This window comes from Anabrus simplex, chromosome 1 (genome assembly GCF_040414725.1).
Source record: "Anabrus simplex isolate iqAnaSimp1 chromosome 1, ASM4041472v1, whole genome shotgun sequence".
Lineage (NCBI taxonomy): Eukaryota > Metazoa > Arthropoda > Insecta > Orthoptera > Tettigoniidae > Anabrus > Anabrus simplex.
Genome location: NC_090265.1, coordinates 810,983,536 through 811,008,303, shown reverse-complemented (window position 1 = coordinate 811,008,303; position 24,768 = coordinate 810,983,536). Strand labels below are relative to the sequence as shown.

The window sequence follows — 24,768 nt, the reverse complement described above, 5'->3', positions numbered from 1 at the left end:
CTGCGAATCAGTCCTCCAAGAAAGACTCAATGCGTGGAAACAGTACTACTCTACGAAATCAGAAAATGATTGGGAAACCTACAAAACCCAACGTGCCCAAGCAGCTAGCGTGTTCAGAACTGAGAAACGTAAATACGAAAAATCTCTCATTGAAAAGATAGAACAAAACTTTAGGAAGAATGAAAGCAGAGAGTACTACAGAGCCTTCAAACGCAAACTCACTGGCTATAAACCACCATCTCTATGCTTTGAGCGAAAGGACGGCACACTGGCGACATCAAATGAAGAAAATTGCAGCATTCTGGCAGATTACTTCAAGAATTTACTTAATTGCTCTAAACCTCAAAGCGCCATTGAGACCAAGGAACCCTTACTCAGGTACCCAGATTCCAGACCACCCGACAGAGATGAAATCAAGCGCCACATTGCCCGTCTCAAAAATAACAAAGCACCGGGGGAAGACTCAGTAGTAGCAGAACTATGGAAATATGTCCCAGAGGAATCACTTGATATCTTGCAAAAGCAAATAGAAGAAATTTGGAACAAGGAGACCCTACCCGAAGATTGGAAAATAGCTTTGATCCATCCATTACACAAAAAAGGCAGCATGAAGAACATCAACAACTACAGAGGAATATCTTTGCTACCCGTGACTTACAAAATTCTATCACTTGCCATCCTGGAGCGTTTGGAAGCACAAGTTGAACATCAAATAGGTGAATACCAAGGAGGGTTCAGAAAAGGTTGCTCAACAGCTGAACAGATCCAAAATCTCAAAACGATCATCAGATATTGTACACTAAGGTCCAAGCAGTATGTGTCTGTCTTTGTGGACTTTAAGAAAGCGTACGACTCCATTGACCGGGAAGTCCTGCTAAACATCTTAAATGAATTTGGAGTTGATTTGAAACTGCTGGCATTAATTAGAACCACCCTGACCGATACAAAATCCAAGGTGAAGTTCCACGGATGTCTCTCGCATTCCTTTGACATCAAAACAGGAGTCCGACAAGGTGATGGGCTATCCCCGATACTCTTCAACTGTGTTCTTGAAAAGATCATCAGAACCTGGCGGGTGGGATTACAGGAAACCAACTACAGTCCATTGAGAATAGGAACCAAATCCAAGGGGATCACAACAGACTGCTTAGCATTTGCCGATGATATTGCTGTTCTCTCAAACGACATAGAAACCACTAGAGCTCAAGTTGAAATTTTAAAGAAAATTGCCGAACAAACTGGTTTGCAGATATCGTTTGAGAAAACAGAAGTAATGACTAACATCAAAGAGGCTCCACCAAAACTCCATACAAAATACGGGGACATCACCCGAGTAGACAAATTCAAATACCTGGGTGAGATCATCATGAAAAATGGACTGGACAAAGAAGCACTTCAGGAGCGAGTACGCAAACTGGAAATAGCCTACCAAACATCCCGCACAATCTACAACAAAAAATGCCTTTCCCAAAACACCAAGATACGTCACTATGAAACAGTTCTGAAGCCACTAGTTCTATATGCAGCCGAAACCCTGTCTCTAAATGCCAACGAAGGACTCCTTGAAGAACTGGAGAAAAGAGAACGCAAAATTGTGAGAGGAATCTTGGGATCAAAGTACAGAAATGGAATCCATCAAAAGAGATCCAACAAGGAAGTCTACAGCAAAATAGAGAAAATTACCGACACAATCAGAAAAAGACGGGCACGATTTTACGGTCATCTGAAAAGAATGAACGGAAGAAAGTTAACTAAAGAAATATTTCACTTTTTTGATTCAAACCCCAAAACCACAATTCCCTGGTTTAGAAATACCAAAGAAGACCTGCAAATGCTACATATCTCAGCTGAAGACGCCCTTAACAGAGATCTCTTCCGCAAGAAAATATTGACGAACGGGCTAAACCGAGACGAGCAGCCGAAGAGAAGATACGGTGCCCCTTGGACAGAGGAGTGTAAGCTGGCCCACTCGCAAAGAATGAGGGAAATTTGGGCTCTAAAGAAGGCCAAGTTCAGTGTCAAATGCAACAAGACTTAACGTGGTCCTTGACAGCCCCAGCGAATTAAATAATAATAATAATAATAATAATAATAATAATAATAATAATAATAATAATAATAATAATAATAATAATAATAATAATAATAATAATAATAACAATAACAATGAGGAAGCAACTGGCCATTTCAACTAAATGATATTTTGGTTAACAGATGTTTTGCTGCATTGTAATGCTTAGAGTTGTGATGTAATAGGATTATATCAATGGCTACTTGCATTTAATTTAAACAGTTAGGTACTGAAATATGCTTTATTTATTGAAATACTATGTATAACCCTAGAAAGTTCTACAATATGCATATATCAATTAAATGAGACCTTTTACGTGGTATGTCATGCATAATAAACATTTTCAAGCTGGTCCATAGGAAATCTCAGTTAACCATAAAAAGCAGTTTTCCAGCACTAGTCTGGTGCCATTACTGTTGGATAAGAGGGATTCTACTTCATCAATAATATACCGGTTATTCACATTATCTGGCACTATACATCATATAAGCCCAAAAGCCTTGTAGGAGTCTCACAAGGAAGGACATGAGATGGTTGGCTCACAGTGGTCAGGCCTGTTGGTCACTGAGCTACATTATAACATAATGGGAACATTCTGACATACTGTACTATTTATTGAATTCTTAAGATGAAAAGAGAAACATGAATGTCATATATACCACCCACCCATCTACAACATGAAACAAATGCAAGTATAATTACCTCTCATCAGAGTTCCCCTCTTAAATACTGGAGCTCAGCTTCCTTCAATTTGATTTCTTCAATTCTGTCCAATATTTTCCTCGCAGCATTCACATTGGGTAAGCCATGGTCATCAACATCTGAATACAGAAAAATTAAATCAAATACTCAACAGAATGGCATTAAATGTTTTCGATATCAAACAATTCATAACAAAAACAGTACACTTCTTGAAGCAGATATAAATACAGTATACAGTACTGGAATTCCAACTGTTAAAAAGGCAACAATTATTTATAACACAGGGCATTAGAATGGCATACTAAGATAGCTATAAATAAGATGCTAACGCACGACTGCTAAGTAGTAAAATTTGGGAAATAATTTCTGAGAAAAATAGAGTGAGAGTTTATACACATTTAATGTTAGAAATTCAAAATTTAAGGGAAGTTCTACTAAAAAGTAGACTACAGGCATTAAAGATAAAGAAAAGAAATGAACAGCTGAGATGTACTCTGAAGTCTTACTATAGCTAATACACTGCATAGTGTTTCCAGAATGTGACCTAACAGTTCTTGCACAGTTTTAGAATGTATATATGAATAGCCTACTGTGTTAATGAAAGGGCTACTTTGGTTTCTAAACAGCAAGCCATAGGCTACTGTTATAATTTTAATCCTTCCAGCTTACAGTCAACCGAGTGCGCAGCTGTAAGCTTGCATCCGGGAGACAGTGGGTTCGAACCCCTCCGTCGGCAACCCTGAAGATGTTTTTCCATGGTTTCCCCATTTTTATACCAGGCAAATGCTGGGGCAGTACCTTAATTAAGGCCACAGTCGCTTCTGTCCCATTCCTAGGCCTTTCCTATCCCATTGTCACCATAAGACCTACCTGTGTCGGTGCAACGTAAAGCAAAATAGCTTACAGTCAATATTTTCTTAGATTCTGGTAGCACCTCAGGGCTGAGAGTGCTCATGAAATACACCTGAGAATGCTGTGGCATACTAAGTTTACAACACTGGGAAGTCCACTCTTTGGGAGACAGATCTTTCCACCCTTGACTGCATTAGTAACATCATAATGTTGGGAAGAAAATGCATCAACAAAAACAGAAAAATCAATTGTAGTAAAGATTTATCATCACTGTTAAACCAAACGGGAGGGGGGAGCGATTGTACTGAGTGAACAGAATTTATGCCAAGGATATTAAATTATTGTAGAGAGGATTATCTTCATATTTTAAATGTTCTCTAGAAAATGAAAATGTGGTATTAAGCAGTATGTACTTGAAACATAAATTGCAAAACAACCTCGTTGATTGTCCCTGTCTCCCAAAATCCCTGTCATCTCAAATTTTGGTGAATGATTTAGACCGACTCTCATTAATAACACGTACAGGTGCATCATGCTTTGATGAACATCTAAACTAGTGAGGGTGAAAATTTTTTTTTTTGCAGGGCCATGAATGTGTACGTTACTTTATTTACAATTCAAGCAAGAGGTAACAGCTTGATGACATAACGTGACCAACAATACAGACCAAACCACACAATAAATGCCAAGTACCAAGGGCAGCCACACAGCTGTGTATTCTTGATTGTATATGATTGTATAGGTGATGAATATTATCCTGCAGTGTAGAGTTCGAAGCCTCTTGCATGTGTTGTCACAATGTGCAAGGTTAGTAGATGGTCATACAGACTAGGTCAGAAGTCGTCACATCATATCCCAAACGTACTCAATGGGAGAGAGGTCTGGGGCTGTGCTGGCCAGGACGGCTGTTTAACTACGAAGGACACAATGCGTAGTGACAGCAGTATGTAGATGAGAATTATCCTGCTGAAAGAGTGTATCACCTTCCTGGTGTAGGAACGGCAGTAGGACGGGTCGAACAACGTCCTGGATGTGGTGGGTACGGTTTAACAAACTCTCCACGAACATCAAAGGTGAATTGAAATTGTAGCTTATTAATTCCCACACCATGATGCAAGGAACTGGGCCCATACACTGGGAGCAAATGCACGCTGAAAATGATACTCAACAGACTTTTGCATGAAAACAAAACGTGCACTCATCGCTAAACACAAAACAGAGCGCCATACCATACTCCAGGAGATCCTTGCCTACCACCAGAGAGGACATGCACGACAGTTTTGTGGAAGAAGAACCCAGGTCAAAGGCAAACGTGTTTGTAATCCTGCTGCAAGTAGACTGTTCACAATGGTATGTGTGTACATCGCTGATGTCACATTCACTTGGATCTCTGCTGTAGGACCTTTTCACCTGACCACTGTTAATAACATAGTCAAACTGCAGATGGATCATAACTAATGTGTGCATAAATCTGTCAATATGTCCATCCTGCCTTGCCAAATCTCATGACGAATTCCCTGTAATTGCATAACAGGGGAACATAACCGTCTTTAAGGTATGGCTATAGCTTGACTGCTACACACACATAGACATTATTCAACCTTCCAGACACACTACTGCCTGGTGTATCACTGGACGCAACGGAATGAAGTAAACGGTACTAAGCCATCCATTGAAATGCTCATCAGTTTAACTGCAATCCTCCAGCATTCAAGTGGAGGGTGTTGGATTTTTCCCCCAGCAGTGTAAATAATTAAAGTCAGTTCAAGTGAAAAGTATAGTGTATTCTTAGAATCTATCCCCAATGGTGTCTAAAATGTGCTGGCTGCAGAATGAGCAAGATGGCTAGCTGTCTGCAGGATGTGTGAAGATCTTATATGATACACAACTTTGAATCTCACAAAACTATTGCTTCTGAAGGCCTATATGAATGATTTTATTCAAAATAATATGAGGTAGTTTAGACAGGAATATAGAATCAGCAGGGTTTTTTTAATAACAAAAATTAAAAGCAGAGCCTTTACTACCATGTCTGACTTATCAAACCCCCCGTTTTACTTTTTAAGGTAATGCACCACTTGGTATATGATAATTATTTTATATTCAATTGCTATCCTATATGATTTTAAGTTCACATAGTTGTAACACGAGAATAAATTGCCCTGCTGACGACATGCACTACAGCTATGAAACAAGAGTTCTGCATTCTGGAGACGAGTGGGTTCGAAACCCACTATCAGCTGTCCTCAGAATAGTTTCCCATTTTCACTTCCGGCAAATGCCAGGACAGATCTTATTCAAAGACCACAGCCGATTCCTTCCATCTCCTTACCAATTTCATTCGTCATCGTTCATTTAATTTTCAATAGCTGAACTGAGGTTGGCATCCAGCCGTAAAAGCATGCCATATAATTTCATCTCACCTCATCCCTGACCCTGTATCAGGAAACAGGACTAAGAGGAAAACATAGCTTGAATGACATGAACAGAAAAAAGAAGTATTTTTTAAAACCAGAACTAAAAATAGATATTGTATTCAAAATGTAATGTCAAAAGAGTATTCAGTCATTCATCGATGTACTGAGCCAAACAAACATTATATTTGGAAGAATTTTAATAAAAATTTCCCTGCCACCATTAATTCAAATGGTGATTTGTTTTACTGAAAAAGTTTATATTATTTTTAGTACATAAAATGTGTACTCTCCCAAGACAGCAGTATACTAAGAAAATTCAATACAAGACATAGTGAAGCTAATGTAGTTGCAATCAGCGGTATTCAGTAAGAAAGAAATGAGCACCCAGACAAAATTTAGGTATTCTGATGTAATTAGCTTCAACTAGATGAATGCAGATAATTCTTACAAAAAGGCCGACCGTGATGTTTCAGGAATAGCCAAATTTGAGTTGTTAAAGAAGAAAACCTGCTGCTGAAATTTGTCATAAATTTCAGCATGCATATGGAAATGTAGAACTAGCAGCAGGACTATAAGGAGATGGGTGAAACATCTCAAAGATGGAAACATCAGAGCATTCATGATCAGTCTCATAATGGTTGCCTCCAATAAACGCAATATGGAAGGAGTTGCCAATATCATTAAAGAAGATAACTGTACATGTCAATATAGATACTTGCACTACTGCACACAGCAGTCACGAAATGATTGCAAGCTATGGTACTCGAAAAGTTTGTAACAGCTGAGTTCCATGTTTATTGACAGTAGACCATAAAATTCAGAGAAATACTTTGGTGATACTGAAATGAAGGATATTATTTTTATTGAATATTGTGACAGGTGATGAAAGCTGGTTTCTCATTATGAACTGAAAATAAAACAGCAGATCGTGGAAAGGCACCATTGGAATTTGCCAACAAAATAGAAAAGGCAAAGACAGTGCAGACTTCTGGGAAAGTTATGGAAACTGTTTTCTGGTTAAAGATTCTTGAAACCACAAATGCTTGCCATTATGTTCAAACATCTGACAGCTACAGCATGCACTGCACAATTAATGCCCTGGAAAGACGAACATTCTTCAACATGATGGACACTGTTAACTTTGCTCAGTTCACAAAGGAGGAAGCCGAGAAAATAGGGTGGTAACATCTGCTGCACCGTGCCTATAATCCTTATATGATACCCCCTGACTATCACCTTTTCAGTTTTGTGAAGGAAGAGATGTGAAGCTAATGCTATGAGAGACATACAGAAAGCAATGCATCAGTTTCTGCAGGCTTTGAAGAGAGTCCTACCATACGGGTATTTTCAAGCTTGCAGAACAGCGAGGGAAATATGTGCAAAGAGTCGGAGATAATGTTGAAAAGTGAAGAAATATCTTTAGATTTTTAACAAATCTTGGTTCATGATAAACACTCACTCACTATTTTTAGAACAATCCAATTAAACAATTGATGTTAGGAATTCATTAATAACATCCAGATATAAAAATCAGTCTCAATACACGATGTCCTAAGTGAGAATAAATGCACTCAGGTTAAAATACTTACCTACATAATAGACCAGTTCACACAAATCATAGCAGTCTCGATCCTCTCTCAAAATTTGCCTCAAGCATTCATAGAAGGATAATATTATTTGTTTCTGGTGCTTTATGAAAAAATCTGGAAAATAACAATAAGACCTTATAATGTTAATGTATAAGAAAAGAAGAGGTATTTCACTACTTTAATAATACTATAACTAAACTATACTATACAAAACAGAGTTTGTATTTTGTACTACAAGAGAAAAACACTCAAAACACTTTGAGGTTGTGTGTCTTTTTCATGTTTCATTATCTCTGCATGATATGTTCAAACTGTTTTGAAAAACCTATAAAATTCAAAACTGACTCAAAATGTAAAATTTTTTTGAGAAAAAGGATTTCTTTGTTTTCTATTAAATAAATACGGTTTTATATAATGTACCATGATCTAAAGTTAGGATAAACATTTTTAAAATTCTTGGAATGAATGTTTTTAGAATTTTATACTCAAAATGGATCTTTTTTAGGCCAATATTCAAAATTAAATCAAATTGGAGTTCATAATTTCTGACATTCTGAGTCAGTTACAAAGCCACTCCAAAACTTCACTAAGATTGATTCCAGAGGTAGTTAAGTTTGCTAAAGATCGCTTTAACTATACCCATTTTAACATGTACATCAGAATGCTTTTTCTTTTGCCATGAAAAGATTTTTAAAATTTGCGCTGTACCATGACGCAAAGAAAATTGAACGATAATGTAATCATGCATGTCCATAATCAAGAAACAAAAATAAACTGAACCTCAAAACTGTGATGAACATTTTCATTGAACGATCAACTGTTTGTTGGAACACACTCTTTATGAGTGAGAATTAGAAATTCTCCAAAGATTTTCAATTTCACTTTTATTATTATACCAATAAAAACAGCCAAATCTTACGTAATTTGCTGTTTTTTAAAACTCAGTTTGGTATCATTCTACGAGACAACTAGATTATTAAGTTTTTTGCCTTTAGAGACACAATTTGTATTTCTTCAGCTTCCATCCTTGTAATTCACATATGTTTAAAATGTAATATCTCATACTTTTTCATGATTAAAACATACCTTTACCTTTTATGTGGATTTTATGTTGATTGTATGCGGATTTATGTGGATTATTGTTTGTAGTCATTCATTATTGTTGAAAAAGTGTTTAATAAAACAATAGTTTATGTTTTCCATTAAGTATTGCTCATTTAGAAACACCTAAAACTGCATTTTCAAGAAGGTTACATTTCAACATTTTTCAGGGCCTTCCCCCTTTTTGAACTGTGAGTTTGAACAATTTGCTTTACGTTACACCGATGCAGATAGGTCTTATTGCGATGATGGGATAGGAAAGGACTGTGAGGGTAAGGAAGCAAGTTGCTTTATGTTGCACCAGCACAGATAGGTCCTATGGCGACGATAGGATAGAAAAGGGATAAGAGTGAAAAGGAAGTGGCTGTGGCCTTAATTACGGTACAGCCCTTGAATTTGCCTGGTGTGAAAATGGGAAACCACTCAAACCCATCCTCAGGGCTGCCGACAGTGGGGTTTGAACCCAATATATCCTGAATGTGAGCTTATAACTACATGACCCAAGCTGCGCAGCCATCGCTAGTTGGACTATGAGTTAGAGCACCCCCACTAACTTTCAAAATCTGGTGCCCCTAACTTCAATCAACGTCAGCTATAGGAAGAAGGAAGACAGGGATGAACCAACGGGTTAGCTCCACATTATCCACCTGGAGATGGTCTTCACAAGCTTTATTCACCATATTATTTCCTGCATGTACTTTTCAAGATATTCTACAACTGTATTTTCTATTTTAATTTCAATTTACAAAATTATTAATCAGGCTATCAGAGCTAGACTAGATCCACAGCTATTGACAGAATGACAGTGAAGACATGGAATTTTGTTACTCTTAAATTACACCTTAATTATCAATGTAACCTAATGACATTAAAATTATATGAAGGAACAGAGAGAGAGAGAGAGAGAGATGCAGAATGAATGCTAAGTATGAGAATACAGAACTTTCCTGGCCTCCAGTAGTTAAATATCACATGGTATATTAATTTTGTTAAATAGAGGATTGTTATTATTAATAGAAATTAAGGACAAGAGGCAACTTTGCTTTTGCTATTTACTTTACGTCGCACCAACACAGATATGTCTTATGGCGATGATGGGATAGGAAAGACCTAGGAATGGGAAGGAAGCGGCCGTGTCCTTAATTAAGGTACAGCCCCAGCATTTGCCTGGTGTGAAAATGGCAAACCATAGAAAACCATCTTCAGGGCTGCCGACAGTGGGGTTCGAACCCACTATCTCCCGATTACTGGATACTGGCCGCACTTAAGCGACTGCAGCTATCGAGCTCAGTAAGAGGCATATTTGGACATCAATACTGAGCACGTGGGTATGCAAAAACTGTCTGAAAATTGTTATTGTTTGTGGAAGCATGGGCAATTGTAGTTGTCAGGCAAACAATTAGGAAGTATGGAGTATCAACATTCTCTTGGAGTGAATACAAAAATACCAAAACACATCTTAAAAAAAAAAAAAAAAAGCAAACCGTAAGTTCCTGTGAAAAGAATCGCTCAACTCTGCCTTCATTTGGTATGACAACAAAAGTGTCTTGATGAAAGCTGCTGATGTGGAATGTTATCAGACCCTTATTTCATAAATGGTTTACTTTTTTCACTCATTCTCCTCATTCTTGCATTGGCCTTCATCAGGGCATGTGAATGCTGAATTTGGCTGAAAGCTTGGCTTTATTATTAAATAAATAAATAAATATATATAGTGGCTTTAATCCAGTTCATTTATTTCTTTATGTTAATACAATATGCCACAAAAACATACATTCATTAACAAGTAGATATTATTTTATTTCTTTCTTCAGCTTATCCCAGTTATTTCTAGGGTTGCTGGAGCCACCTAGGTTAGTTTTGTACAGGGGTTTAAGATAAGATGCCTTCTCGAAGCCACATTACATTTGATATGTAAATCTGAACCCAGGATCAGCTGGAATTCGAACCTCAGCCTTCTGCGAGAACAGTAGGCAGCTAAGCCACCGAGTTAATAACACCCCCACAACCACAACTATTACACCTTCATCTTTTGATGTTTTAATTGCCATTCTACTGAGTTTCTTAATAATAATTAATGTTAATGTTTCTACGTCCCACTAACTACATTTACGGTTTTCGGAGATGCTGAGGTGCCAAAATTTAGTCCTGCAGTTCTTTTACGTGCCAATGAATATAACGACATGAGGCTGACATATCTGAGCACCTTCAAATACCACCGGACTGAGCTAGGATCGAAACTGCCAAGCTGGGGTCAGAAAGCCAGTGCCTCAACCGTCTGAGCCACTCGGCCCAGCTACCGAGTTTCTTTGAAATTGGTCTGGTCCAACTCGAAACAGTTCCCTTGTTAGTGGTATGCTTAACAACACACACAGGCATTTGAAGGAATTAAAACTTCTCCTCACCTTTCCTTTTACCACTATACAGAATAGCTTCATTCAAAGTCTTCAAAGGAGTTGCCCCTTCAGCAACTACATAAACAGGAGGGTTGCTGCCATTTGGATCTTGAATTTTGTACACAGAATTTTTATAAGACCTGGCTATGACTCCAGCTCGATCCTTCAATTGTTTCTCAAGGCTCTGGAAGGAAACATTAAATTAAAAAATATCTTGTGTGTTTATCTCCAACAAATACCCAACAGTACTCTATTCATCAGCAAAACTCTACTAAAATTGGTTCTTTAAAGAAGGGTGTCTGTAGAAATAAATTTCAACAAAGACTGTTGTAAATAAAGTAGGTATATATAGGTATATACAGTGGAAACCGGTTATAATGACTCCGAAGGGATCACCAATTAACGTTCGTTATAGGTGATAGTCTTACAAATCGGTTTCATCACCTTTTTTGTTGCTAAAAATGTCTTAGTCGAAGTTTTAGGCTGCACACTTACATGGTTAATTAACAAAATAAAGTTAAAACTACAAAAAATGTAAATGAAATATGTACTGTACTTCAAATACAGTACATAGCTGCCAACTTTTAGAAATAAAAAATTGGAAGATTTTTTAATTAGATTTCATCACATATATTGCGCCATGGTCTAAGTGAAAAAAGGACAGGATAAAAGGCATACATATCTACAGTTACAATGTAAATGACCATTAAATTTAAAATCTTAAACTAAAAAAAAACAAACATAAAAAATGGTTACAAGAAAATGTACCTAATCACTCATTTACGACACATACATAGGAATAATAATACAGTCGAGCCTCGATATCTCGAACCTCCATTACTCAAATTTTCAGTATCTCGAAGTAACATAAATTTTTTGGCCATTTGTCCTATTCTTCACGTGTATTTATTTCTCTATTACTCGAAATTCGATTATACAAATTTTTAGATTAGGCACAAAGACACGACACCACATTCTGTCCTGCACAAAGTCACAACACTACCAATCAGAGAGTGAAACTGACCTCCAACATTCTTTCTTTTGAGTATTGAATAGGTTGAACCTCCTTTCCAGTTATTTAATTTTTAACATCAATAATTTCAATACGGAACAATGAAATTTTTATCTTTAAATGCAGTTTCATGTTGTCAATATGGTTTTAAATTGTGATCAATTTGAAGTAGATAAACTTATATGATTCTTGATTTTCCCACGAATTTATATCAGCTGATGATGATGCAGAGGGGCGTCGAAACTAGTTCTGATTGAAATATATGTCGTAATTACATCTAAACAACAGATTTTATGTATTGAATAAGGTGGACCCTAATTATAATAAATGTTGTAATCTTGGTTCAATACGGACAAACAATGAAGTTTATTAATTTAACTGTAGGACAATTGCCATCCTGAAGCCCCAGCCATAAAGCACACATGCTGCTGTAGTGAGCAGGAAGCATGATGCACAAAGGCGATGGACAACACACTTGTGAAATAATGCATCAAATAAACACGCTTGAAAATGAGGTTGGTAAATTACACAACACATGCAAATTTATCCTTTATTCTAGGACCATACTAGAGGTTATATTGGTAAAAAATAGGAAGAATTAAAAATGAATCAGAAAATCGGAAGACGAGTTAAAAAACGTAAAGTTTCCGGGCAAATCGGAAGGGTTGGCAGGTATGACAGTATTTATGGAATGGGACTGAGAGGAATATTTCCTCTAATGTTTAAAAAGTATGTACAGCAATAATATATCAGCAAAATATAAAATAATAAGTGAGGAAAGTTAGCAACAACATAAATTGATCAGTAATGTCGCACACAGTATAGCTAATAAATTAGATGTTCTCTCTGTCCTTTCAAATTGTAGAAATTGTTGAGTATGATACACAGAATTCTTTGGTGATGCTGATGTTTGTTTACCCAGTTTGTAATCCCATTATTATTTGTGACATTACTTCAATATTAAACACTTCCCTTTCTTTTGTGACATCTTCACAGCAATGCTTGCCCTGATTATTTAACAGACATACTGACTTGAAATGTACAATCTACTGAAAACAAGAGTTTGAAAATAAGCTTTACATTTTTGTCAGCAATCCCCAACGTGAAACAAACAAAAATCAACGTTCTAATCAATACATTTCTCTGAAAATGTTACAAAAATACACCATTTTATACAATATGTCATAATAAGTGATGTCGTACTAAGCGATTTTTTAAATACAGTGTTTAAACAGGATTTAGATAGGACCGTTAGATTTTGCTGTTATATTCAATACGTCGTTAAAAATGATGTCGCAATAAACAGTTTTGACTGTATCATCTTAGGGATGAAGGCTTTCATGGTCTATTAAATTACTAGTAAGTTCTTTTTCCACGCTGGACTGTGTTGTTTTATGTACCATATGTACAAGTTGCCAACATTTCAAACACCGTACACTGTAGTACGTACTCTTTATCATGGTGACTTGTGTACTTTTCGTCAAATAGCTAAAATCACCTATGACCAGGCGAGTTAGCCGTGCAGTTAGGGGCGCGCAGCTGTGAGCTTGCATCCGGCAGATAATGGGTTCAAACTCCACTGTCAGTAGCCCTGAAGATAGTTTTCCATGGTTTTCCAATTTCACACCAGGCAAATGCTGGGGCTGTATCTTAATTAAGGCCACGGCTGCATCCTCCCCACTCCTAGGCCTTTCCTACTGCATCGTCACCATAAGACCTATGTGTGTCGGTGCAACATAAAGCAAATTCTAAAAATAAAAATCATCTATGAAGGTGGTCGCTGTGTCTCGCTTCATATTGTATCTCCACCCCCGTGCTCCTGAGAGCCCCTAGGGCATCTTTGCAACAACTGGAAATTGCCTCTCTGGCCTCTGTGCGAGAGATATGTTCCAGAAGTTCTAAAGATGTGCCCAGGGCTCACAGAAGCTTGAAGGTGGAGATGCAATATAAGGAGAGGCAGAGTAACCACCTTCATAGTGATTATAGTGTCCTGGGGACAACAATCACCTTGGATCGAGTAGCAATATATCAGTTACTTTGACAGCCTGCCATTCTAGAAAATATCTTCTAAGGCTCCCCCTTAGACTCCAGGTGAATAATAGGATGGTTATTAACATATATGCTATGGCCATTTCTTCGTCCATTGTACCACAGAATACACATATCAATATAGATATCAAAATCACATAGACTCTCTGACAGACTTCTTTTCTGTTTCTTATTTCCACTTGAAAAAAATAATCGCACACACATATACTGGGTGGTTTACCACCCCTTGCAAATCTAATTTTATGCAACCTGTCGTGTTTATTAGAATTCTGAAATACATAGGGAAACGGCAGGAAGCACAAGTGCCACTATTAATTCATTATGAGTACCCCAAAAAATCGTTGGATAGGAAAGGGCTAGTGGTAGGAAGGAAGCAGCTGTGGCCTTAAGGCACAGCCCCAGCATTTGCCTGGTGTGTAAATGAGAAACCAAGGAAAACCATCTTCAGGGCTGCCAATGGTGTGGTTCGAACCCACTCTCTCCTGGATGCAAGGCGACAGCTACGAGATCTGAAAGTGATCAGTGCTCGAGGTTTGGGAGGTTAGAATCCCACGCAAGTATTTTCCTTTTTAATAAATACCTAATGTTATTGGTTTTTACATCCCACTAAATACTTTTAAGGCTTTCAGAGATGCCAATGTGTTGGAATTTAGTCCTGTAGGAGTTATTTTATGTGCCAGTAAATATACCGACACGAGGTTGACGTATTTGAGCACCTTGAAATACCACCGGACTGAGAAAGTATCGAACATGCCAAGTCGGGGTCAGAAGGCCATCGCACAGTGGGTCAAAATCGAAATCTAGGACAATTTTTTTTTTCATAATTAAAAAAATCAAAATTTATTACTTCTACAGCATTCTCATATAATTCCCGTGCACTATTCTGGGATATCAACGCATCTTAGTGAAATCTGTCACCACTGTTCGAGCTGGAATCTTATCTCCTGCGCTGTGCGTGCGTATCTTGCAGTCTGAATTGGAAAGTGAATGTAAGTGGCTGTGGTTTGGTTGTCTTTGAGGTTAGTGTGATGCTTTAAGATGAAACATGCAGCTGAAGGTATTATCTTTATATTTGTAATGGGTTTCAGTTATTAATGGGTGAAATTGTTACGTAATTTTAGCTACATTTGCATCATGTAATATTTAACTATTATTTTTAAAATTATATTTTCACTTAGAGTTTTAGTATGTCGCGTCACTCTGCATCACTGTCTACTTAATGTTAAAATGTAGATTAAGTCTTGTAGTTTATGCCTGTTATAAGAATTTTGCATCTTTTTTGCAACTTAGTTATTTTACGTTTTAGAAGATGCTGCGCAACCAGTTCTCACACGTTTACAACTGTTTGAAGCACTGGGTTTGAAGATTGTGTCAAAAGTGTAACTTCATGACTTTGTCAAAAGTAAATTAGGGATAGACAATTGTTCTGAAGAGACAACTGAATGCCTACAAGGAGATTTAAAGGATTTTGTTTATAATTTTACCAGGCGGTGGAAGCAGGTTCATAGAAGTAAAGCAAAATTCAAATCAAAATATTCTGATTGGTTAAAAGAGAAGATAACATTTTCAAAAATTGTGTATGATTCTAAATTAATAGAAAATTTAAATCCTCCTACTCCATCCGCATCGAAAGTTGGAAGGCCTAGAAAGCTTTTTCATGAAAGTAGTGAAAAATCGAAGAGACGAAAAATTCAACCGCTACTCTCTGCACATTCAGAACAACAACTTATTCATGTCACACAAGTATCATTGCACTTGTCTGGAAAACGAGATGCTGCAAAAATGGTTAAAGAAACTCGTTTAAGTCTCCACATAGAGCTACTAAACTATTAAAAAATCCTATATATCACCAGCTGGAAAACCTGTACCACTTACCGGTGAGGAGGCTCTATCATTCCTTGTACATAACAATTACGGCAAAAGCTAATATATGAATATGCGACTTGAATGCAAAAATAGGAACTGTAATATGTTCCCACCTTACCACATCATTAGAGAAACAAAACAGAAATGCTATTCACCAAGTGAATCAATAACAATAACAGAAACATCAGCCACAATAACATTGCAATCACTGGTCGACCATACAATTGAGCGCCTTGCAGTAGTTCAAGAAGATGTTTTGAAACAGTCTACTTCTAGCAATGATACAGTTCATATAATATTAAAATGGGGGTGTGATGGTTCAAGCGGACATAGTCAGTATAAGCAGAAATTTACAGATGATGACGGCAGCGACACTGATATTTTTGTAGTTTCATTTGTTCCATTACAAATGTATTCTTTAAATGTAGAAAGCAACAATGAAAAGAAAATTTTATGGCAGAACCCACGACCTTCTTCAACACGATTTTGCACACCTCTTAAATTATTGTTTGAAAAGGAGACTGTTGAACTGACTAGGTGAGAGGTTCAATTAGTTGAAACTGAAATAACGTCCCTCCAACCAAGTAAAATAGAAATTGATGATCAATACATATATATTAATCAAACTCTATTGCTGACCATGGTGGATGGAAAAGTCTGCAATTGTATTACAGGTTCATCAGCACAGAGGTGTTATGTGTGTAGTGCTGGTCCCAGAGAAATGAATAACACACTCACAAAAACAGTTTGTCCTGAAGAGAGCTATACATTTGGATTATCTACCATCCATTGTTGGATCAATTTTTTTTTTAATGCCTGCTACATATATCTTACAAAATAGAAATTAATAAAGCAATAGGGGATGAAGATAAGACAAAAATAGAAAACAGAAAGAAAGTAATACAGAATAAATTTCGATCAGAAATGGGTCTGCATGTTGACAAATCAAGATCTGGAGGCGTCGGAAATTCGAATGATGGCAACACTGCTCGCCGTTTTCTTTGAGGATCCAGTCTTGTCATCCAAAATTACAGGTATAAACGAAGAGCTAATCAGATGTTTTTCTACAATTTTGTGTAATCTTTCTTGTCAGTTCCCTATAATATACACCCGCTTTCAAAACCTACACCCAGGATACAGCAAAATTGTATCTAAATCTGTATCCATGGTATTATATGCCAGTTATTGTGCATAAAGTATTAATTCATGGTGCAGATATAACTGATCTTTGTTTTATACCTATCAGGCAATTGTCAGAAGAACCCCAAGAAACACGTAACAAAGATTTGAGAAAATACATATTTGGACATTCTAGGAAATCCTCATGAAAACATACAAATGAGAACATATTACATATGCTGCTGATATCTTCAGACCCAGTAATATCTCATAAAACCAAAATTCAACTTAAAACGAGAAGAGCATTATCCAGTGAAGTATTACTACTCCTGAAAGAACCAGATATACCGACTCATCATGAACAACATGAGGCAGTGAATGATGATGATGCTTCAGATGACACATGATGAGTCATCAAGGTCAGGGTCATCGAGTGATTAGTGATAGTGAGTGAAGTGCTGTCTGCAATTATCCACAATTGCAGTCTTCCAAATTAAAGGTAAACTGAGTACAATCTATTGTAGTTTATTGTAGTTTAGGCTCTATCCAACTCCTAGTCATAGACAATTTCTTGCATGTGTAGATGTAGATGTAGCTTAAAAAAGGTTTTAACTGATGTTTATTATGAAGTAAACAAATTATATGCGTTGCTTTCACTCTAAATTAATGATTAAAACGTAAAAATAATTTTGTCCCCCTAGATTTCGATTTTGACCCACTGTGCATCGCCTCGTCTGCCTGAGACGCTTGGCTCGGCAATATCCCGCCCCCCCCCTTTTTTTTTGGAGCCAGTTGCCAGGAATGTGGCAAGGTTGCATAGTTAATAGTTTCCACAGACCAATTTGTTTATTTTGCCCTGAGAAGAGTTATTGGTATGGGGGAATATGGTATGGAGCTGTGTTGGAAGAAGCTAGGAAACATGCGACAAGATTTCAGTTACCCACGTTGTTTAATGCAGTATCTGCTCGTGATGTTGTTAAGAGACCATCTGCCAAGTTGCAACATCTCCGGCATAACAGATCAGCATGCCCCGTTGATCGGCTGCCTAAGATGACCAGGATTGCCCAGCTCCTGTGCATACACCAGTTGTTTTATATGGCCCCACAGAAAAAAAAAATTCAGGAGCATACGATCAGGCGATCTGGTGGGCCAGGGGACAGGTTGCCCGCTTCCTATCCATTTTTCAGGATACGCTGGACGACCACCACCGTGTGCGAGCTCTGTCATGTTGAAACCATATGCTGCAAGGAGTGACACGTTCCAAGAACAGTGGTAGTTGATCTTCTTCTTCTACATCATCATCATCATCATGCTCATTTTCGTTAGCATTCGGTCCAGTAGTCTTTGAGTCTATTAATCTCAAATTTACCAATATCTACTTTTATATCTATATATAAAATAACATGTCCTGACTGACTGACTCATCATCGCCCAGCTAAAACTACTGGACATAAAGAAATGAAATTTTGAGGATACATTTATATTACAATGTAGGTGCTCGCTCAGGGAGGATTTTTGGATATTCCGTCGCTAAGGAGGTGAAAAGGAAAATCCCAATAGGAGGGGTGAAAATGAAAAAGGGGTTGAATGCCTTTAATGAGGATACTTATATCTCAGAAACTGAATACATTACAGACCTGAAAATTTGTATTTGGGATCTCCTTTAAAAATAAAGAAACACGTATTTTTTTGTTTTTGGAAAATGCAATTATTTTTCGTTTTCGTTTGGTGAAGAAAATTTCACGCTTTAATGTTCAACTTACGTTCAGTGTTTTAGATTTACCAGCAATTCTTAACTGGGGCTAATGGCTTAACACTCGTATGAGATGTGGATTGCCATAACAGGGTATATATACGATTTTTCACGATTTCACGCCAAGCTTTTAACATTCAAAGACCGAACATTACTGCCTACTGGCCATGGATACGTATTGCAGGGCGCAAGTATACTTGCACGACCGTAGGTCGGTAATGTCTTTGAGGTTGAGCCAGAGGTACTCCTGAAGCCTGTGGTAATGTGATGGGGAGGGCCCACGTAAAATAAACGGTGGTTGGTACGCGTGGATGCTGACAAGGTGGAAGGAGTACCTTTGGTTGTAGGGCTGTTTTGTCTTATGTTATGTAAAAAAACAAGGCATCACTGGTATATGTCTTTAAATGACTGTACAGTTAAAGGTGTGCCGGAAAACTACCTCTCTCCACAATCTGTATCCATTTATACAGGTGAAAAGTTGTATGTTTGTTGCCTGAGGGCAACAGTATGCAGTAACGGGTTAATGGTTGGGGGTGAAAAAAAAAAGGGGGGGGGGTGATTTTTTTAAATGGAAGTATCTATATCTCAAAACTTTAAAAGTTTACAGACGTAAAAATTGGTATTTAGAATCTCCGTTTAAAATAAAGAACACATATTTTTTTGTTTTTGGAAAATCCCAATAGGAGGGGTGAAAAAGTGGTTGAATGCCTTTAATGAGGATACTTATATCTCAGAAACTGAAGATATTACACACCTGAAAATTGGTATTTGGGATCTCATTTAAAAATAAAGAAACACATATTTTTTGGTTTTGGAAAATCCAATTAATGGGGGTTAGATGGGAGTGAATGTTTAGAAAGATTATAACTACAGTATATCTCAGGAACGTAAAATGTTACAAACGAAAAAATTGGTATTTGGAATCTCCTGTAAAAGTAAAAAATATAGGTGATTTGTTTTTGGAAACTCCACTTAAGGGGAACTAAAAAGGGGGTGAAATTTTAAAATGAGCATTTCTACAGTATATCTCAAAAACGTAACATGTTACAGAAGTGAAAAATGGTATTTTTTATCTCTATTACAAATAAAGAAACATGTATTTTTTGTTTTCGGAAAAAGCCACTTGGGTGGGGGTGGGGTTAAAAGTGACTGAAAATGGGGATGAATTCTTCTAATTAAGATACTGATATCTCAAAAACGTAAGATGTTACAGATGTGAAATTTGGTATTTGAAATCTCCTTTAAAATGAAAGAAATACATAGTTTTTGTTTTTGGAAATCCACTTAAGGGGGGGGGGGAAGGGAAATTGAAAAATTAGTTGAAATATTTGTATGAAGATACTATTATCTCAAAAATGAAAGATTTTGCAGACGTGAAAATTGGTATTTGGAATCTGTTTAAAAGTAAAGAAACACATATTCTCAGAAAATCCAATTAAGGGGGACGGAGGTGAAAGAATTGAAAAATTAATTGAAATAATTGTATGTGGATATTTACATCTAATAAAAACTAAAGTTGTTACAGACGTGAAAATTGGTATTTGGATCTCCTTTAAAAACAAAGAAAAACGTGTTTCGGGGGAAATCACCTTGGGGGCAGGGGTGAAAAGGAGTTGAATTCCTTTTATGAGGACACATATCTCAGAAACTGAAGATGTTAGAGTCATGATAATTGATATTAAGAAGATCCTTTACTATTAAAGAAACAAGTATTTTTTGGCAAAAAATTCACTTGGGGGGGAGTGTGAAAGGAAGTGAAAAAAGTGAGTTATTTTTTTTAATGGGGATACTCATATCTCAAAACTGAAGGTAACAGGCGTGAACATTGGTATTTGGAATCTCCTTGAAACATAAAGAAACAGGCCTTCTTTATTCTTGGGGGGGGGGGGAAGGAGGAGAGGAGAGGGGGGGGGGGGGGGGTAAATCAACTTAACGGCGGTGGGGTGCAAAAGGAGTTGAGACCAATTGATATTACTGTTCATAATGTACTTATTATGATCATAAACCGATCATTTTTAATCTTTCCTGGGTTCGTTTTCAAGAGCCATTTGCCCTTTGGAGAACTTAGTTAGTTTACAGTAGATTCTCCTGGCATATAAATAAAAATTTGAAATAAACAATAGGAATGATATTGACCCGTGCAATTGTTCACCCCTGTAATAAGGTCAATAATGCATGAAGTATATAATTCGCATCGCCAGAAATCCCGCGCACTTGCCTATGCGTGACAATGAGGCTGGTCACATTGTCAGCAATGACAAAGGCAGCAGATGTAATTTACCACCAAGTAGCGGTCTTGCATCTTGCTGTGGGGTCCAGAACATCAATAATAATAATAATAATAATAATAATAATAATAATAATAATAATAATAATAATAATAATAATGTTCTGGACCGTCGTCAAAATGTGCGGACCACACTGGAAACGGGTCCTGGCCGGGTAATGACTACGATTGCAGTCCGGCCGCAAGTTCAGTACCGCCAAGGCACCCAAGACGACACCATGCCGGATCTCCTCAAGGATTTGATCCATATTAAAAATGCTTATAGGGAAAGATGGCAAATGCTTATAGGGAAAGATGGCAAAGATTTAGGGACCCAACTGACCAGGTGGAATACCTGGACCTAGCCCGGGAAGTACGAAATCGATTGCTGGAAAGAAAGATTGAAAAATGGGAGGAACTTTGCTGTAATCTCTCAGAAAACGAGTTAGATAACGAATTTTGACAGATGTTCTTCAGAAAACGAGTCAGGTCATGAATTTCGGCCGATTATATATAAAATGTTAAGCATTCAATTATAAATTTCATTATAATACTGTAGCGAAGCACGGGTATCTTGCTAGTACATAAATAAATGTCTTGTGCCTCACAGTTCAATGCTATTGAAACACTTCAGCACACATCATTTTAATATCATTAGCACAACTGTGACCATCATCACAATATTTACTATGATGATCACAATACTGATCTTTTATTTTCTTGGAATAAGTGAAGTATAATTTTAATGCTTAGGCAAAGCTAATACAGCAGTCCTTGAATTGCAATCATGGTATTCTGCAAGAACAAGGTCAGCGTTCAGACAAAATCATCTGTATGTAGTTCTTGATTTCAGACTGACTTTGCTGTACAGGGGTAAACTTTCAGTAGACTCGCCTCTTATTCATAAGCTGGAAGTAACAGGCAGTGGAATATACAGGTGGGAACAATGGCAGGAGGCTACTAGGAATGAGGAGATAAAGGCTAATTTAGGAATGAACTTGGTGGATTATTATTAAGCATATGGAATTTACAAAATGGACCAATATATACAATATTATACAAAAGAAAACCCAGCAAAGAATACATGGTAAGTAGGCAACAATTATACATGGATATCTAAACTGTTTATCCATTGCACTAGGGATAATGAGACATCAGCAAAGTCTTTTCGGTCTCCACCATAAGCACGCAGAGGGTATTTGTCCATTATATGATGCATGGTCTGGACTAAAGCACCACAATCACATGCTGGAGAGTCCCTGAAGCCCCACTGGTGAAGGAAGAATGCAGATCTTCCACAATTAGTGCGAAACCTGTATAGTGATGCCCACGTTCTTCTTGGCAAACTGAAACCAGCTGGGGTGATTTGGATTAAAGAGGCTTGGCCACTCCGGAGCTGTACAAAACCATTGCTCTTTGCATTCCTCTTTTAAATTGAAACCAGCATCCATTAGATTCTTAGCTGGAGGAAGCTGTGCATATAAACTGCTTTTGTTTTTGTACTGGATTTTATATCCTACTAACTACTTGTATGGTTTTCAGAGATGCCGAGATGCCGGAAGTTTGTCCCGCAAGAGTACTTTTACATGCCAGTAAATTTACTGACACAAGGCTGGCGTATTTGGACACCTTCAATCAATACCATTGGACTAAACCAGGATCGAACTTGGTAAGTTGGGCACAGAAGGCCATCGCTTGTATACAAACTGGCTGTGGTGGTGAGGTCATGTAAGAAGAATGGAAGAGAACAGATTATCTTTTTTCTTTTTATGTCGCACCGACTCCAACAAGAACTTTCAAAATTATGTCATTTCTGTGTTTGTTCCTTTGTAACATCTCCATCACACGTGATACGTATAACCTTGTCATTCATGACAGCCTGTTAATACAGAAGGTTGGTTTTCACTTTATAATTAATAAACCTGCATACATAATAAGCAATAAGAAATAAGAAATAAATCTATATAAAAAAAGTTGTAGGGGGTCCGCTGTCTGTAATTTCTTCTGTTTTGCCAATTTTTCAGATATTTATCCCTTTTAGGTCAAGTCAAGACCGAATCGGTGGTTTTTACTTTTCGTGTCTGTTTGTCTGTTCCACCATCACGTTGAAACGGCTGGATAGATCTCAACCCAACTTCATATTTAGAGTACACTCATCCCGGGGTTGGTTTCAATATGCATATCATTTTAAAATCTTTGAATAGACAGGGGTTTTTTCTCTTATACTATTGATTTTCTGTAAACTTCATGGACCATACGTGAAACGTCTCATCATTATAAAAAACTTTCGTTATGTTTATAATTTACCTTACTCTTCACATGACGGAGAAATTTTCTATTTTCTGTGGGTATCATGCTCTGCATTGAGTGACCGACAGACCGACAACAAACCTACAGGTTACCATGGCAACATCTCTGACTGCTTGCCAGCAGGGAAAAAACGTATTGCCATTTTCCTCATCACGCTTTTAAATTAGTGGTTGTTCCTTGGGTAGAAGGCAAGAGAGGCGTCAATCGGCCTATCTGCGGGATACTGGCAGAATATCGTTGGATGTTATAACCGCCCTCAAATAGACTAAGTAATAACATCATTAGTCATCTTCTTAACGGTTTACCTAAGAATCACTGCGCCTAAATTTCTCCTCTGTTACTGCTTTATTATATCCATAACTCACACCAGCATAATTTATTGAGGGGCATTTGATTTTCCAATACATTCACTTGGCATTTACATATTTGTCGTTATCCGGCTGTCCTCAGTTATAATCCATTTTCTATTAATTTCAACTTTCCTAACTGTATTGTTTTCTTCCTTAATTACTCCGTATGTACGCGAGTGCTAGAATTGACTGGATATATTTCCACCAAACTTCATATTTAGAATCCACCTGTCCTTGATAGGTTTTAAGGCAAATATTGTTTCTAAATCCCTGAACTGACTGGGGGTTTATACAAAACCGAAACCGTGATTTTGCACTCCCACAAAATATACACAACCAAAATGGAAATTACCTGCCTTAATGGAAATTAATTTCTAAACCTTTTTTCTCATGGGCATCATTTCAATATGACGATTAATAAGGGATAAGGGAGATATCATTAACGGACCGTTTTTCGGTACAAGTCCCATCAGACTTAACTCAAGAGCGGGTGCGTGTAAAGTGTATGTCTTACAACTTGAAAACTACTGAAGATATTTGAAGCAAACTTTATATTTAGCATCCACCTGTCCAAAGGTAGGTTTTAAAGGTCAATAACATTTCATGTTCCCGGAATGGACTGGTGGTTTATAGGGAACTGAAATGGTGATTTTATTCTTCCACAATATATACAGTACAAGACCAACTTGACTGGAAATCGAACAAACGTGCACTTTTTTTAATGTGCATTTTTTTGTCAGGAGGATTAATAAGGGAGATATCATGAATGGTCAGTTTTGCAGGTTAAGTCCAGTGGACATAGACCAAAAGGTGTTGTACGTGGAGCAGATTCCTTATCTATCTGTATAAATAAAATCGCAACGACTATGTGCCTCTATTGACTATTTTGGTGAAATTTTCGCACAGCTAACCGTT

General features: G+C 37.2%; 1 protein-coding gene across 6 annotated transcripts in view; it reads right to left on the bottom strand.

The window, feature by feature from the left end:
* Positions 1 to 24,768, bottom strand: part of LOC136857568 (stimulator of interferon genes protein homolog) — a 219,471-nt gene that overhangs the window by 69,131 nt on the left and 125,572 nt on the right. For all 6 annotated transcript variants that reach the window (XR_010858546.2, XM_068225239.1, XM_067136333.2 and 3 more), the window contains 3 exons: positions 11,138 to 11,312; positions 7,632 to 7,745; positions 2,774 to 2,892 (listed from right to left, as the gene is read on the bottom strand). Coding sequence is in view for 5 of the 6 variants with exons in the window: in XM_068225239.1 (XP_068081340.1) it covers positions 2,780 to 2,892; positions 7,632 to 7,745; positions 11,138 to 11,312 (402 nt within the window). In the remaining variant the exon portion in view is untranslated. The remainder of the gene's footprint in view (positions 1 to 2,773; positions 2,893 to 7,631; positions 7,746 to 11,137; positions 11,313 to 24,768) is intronic.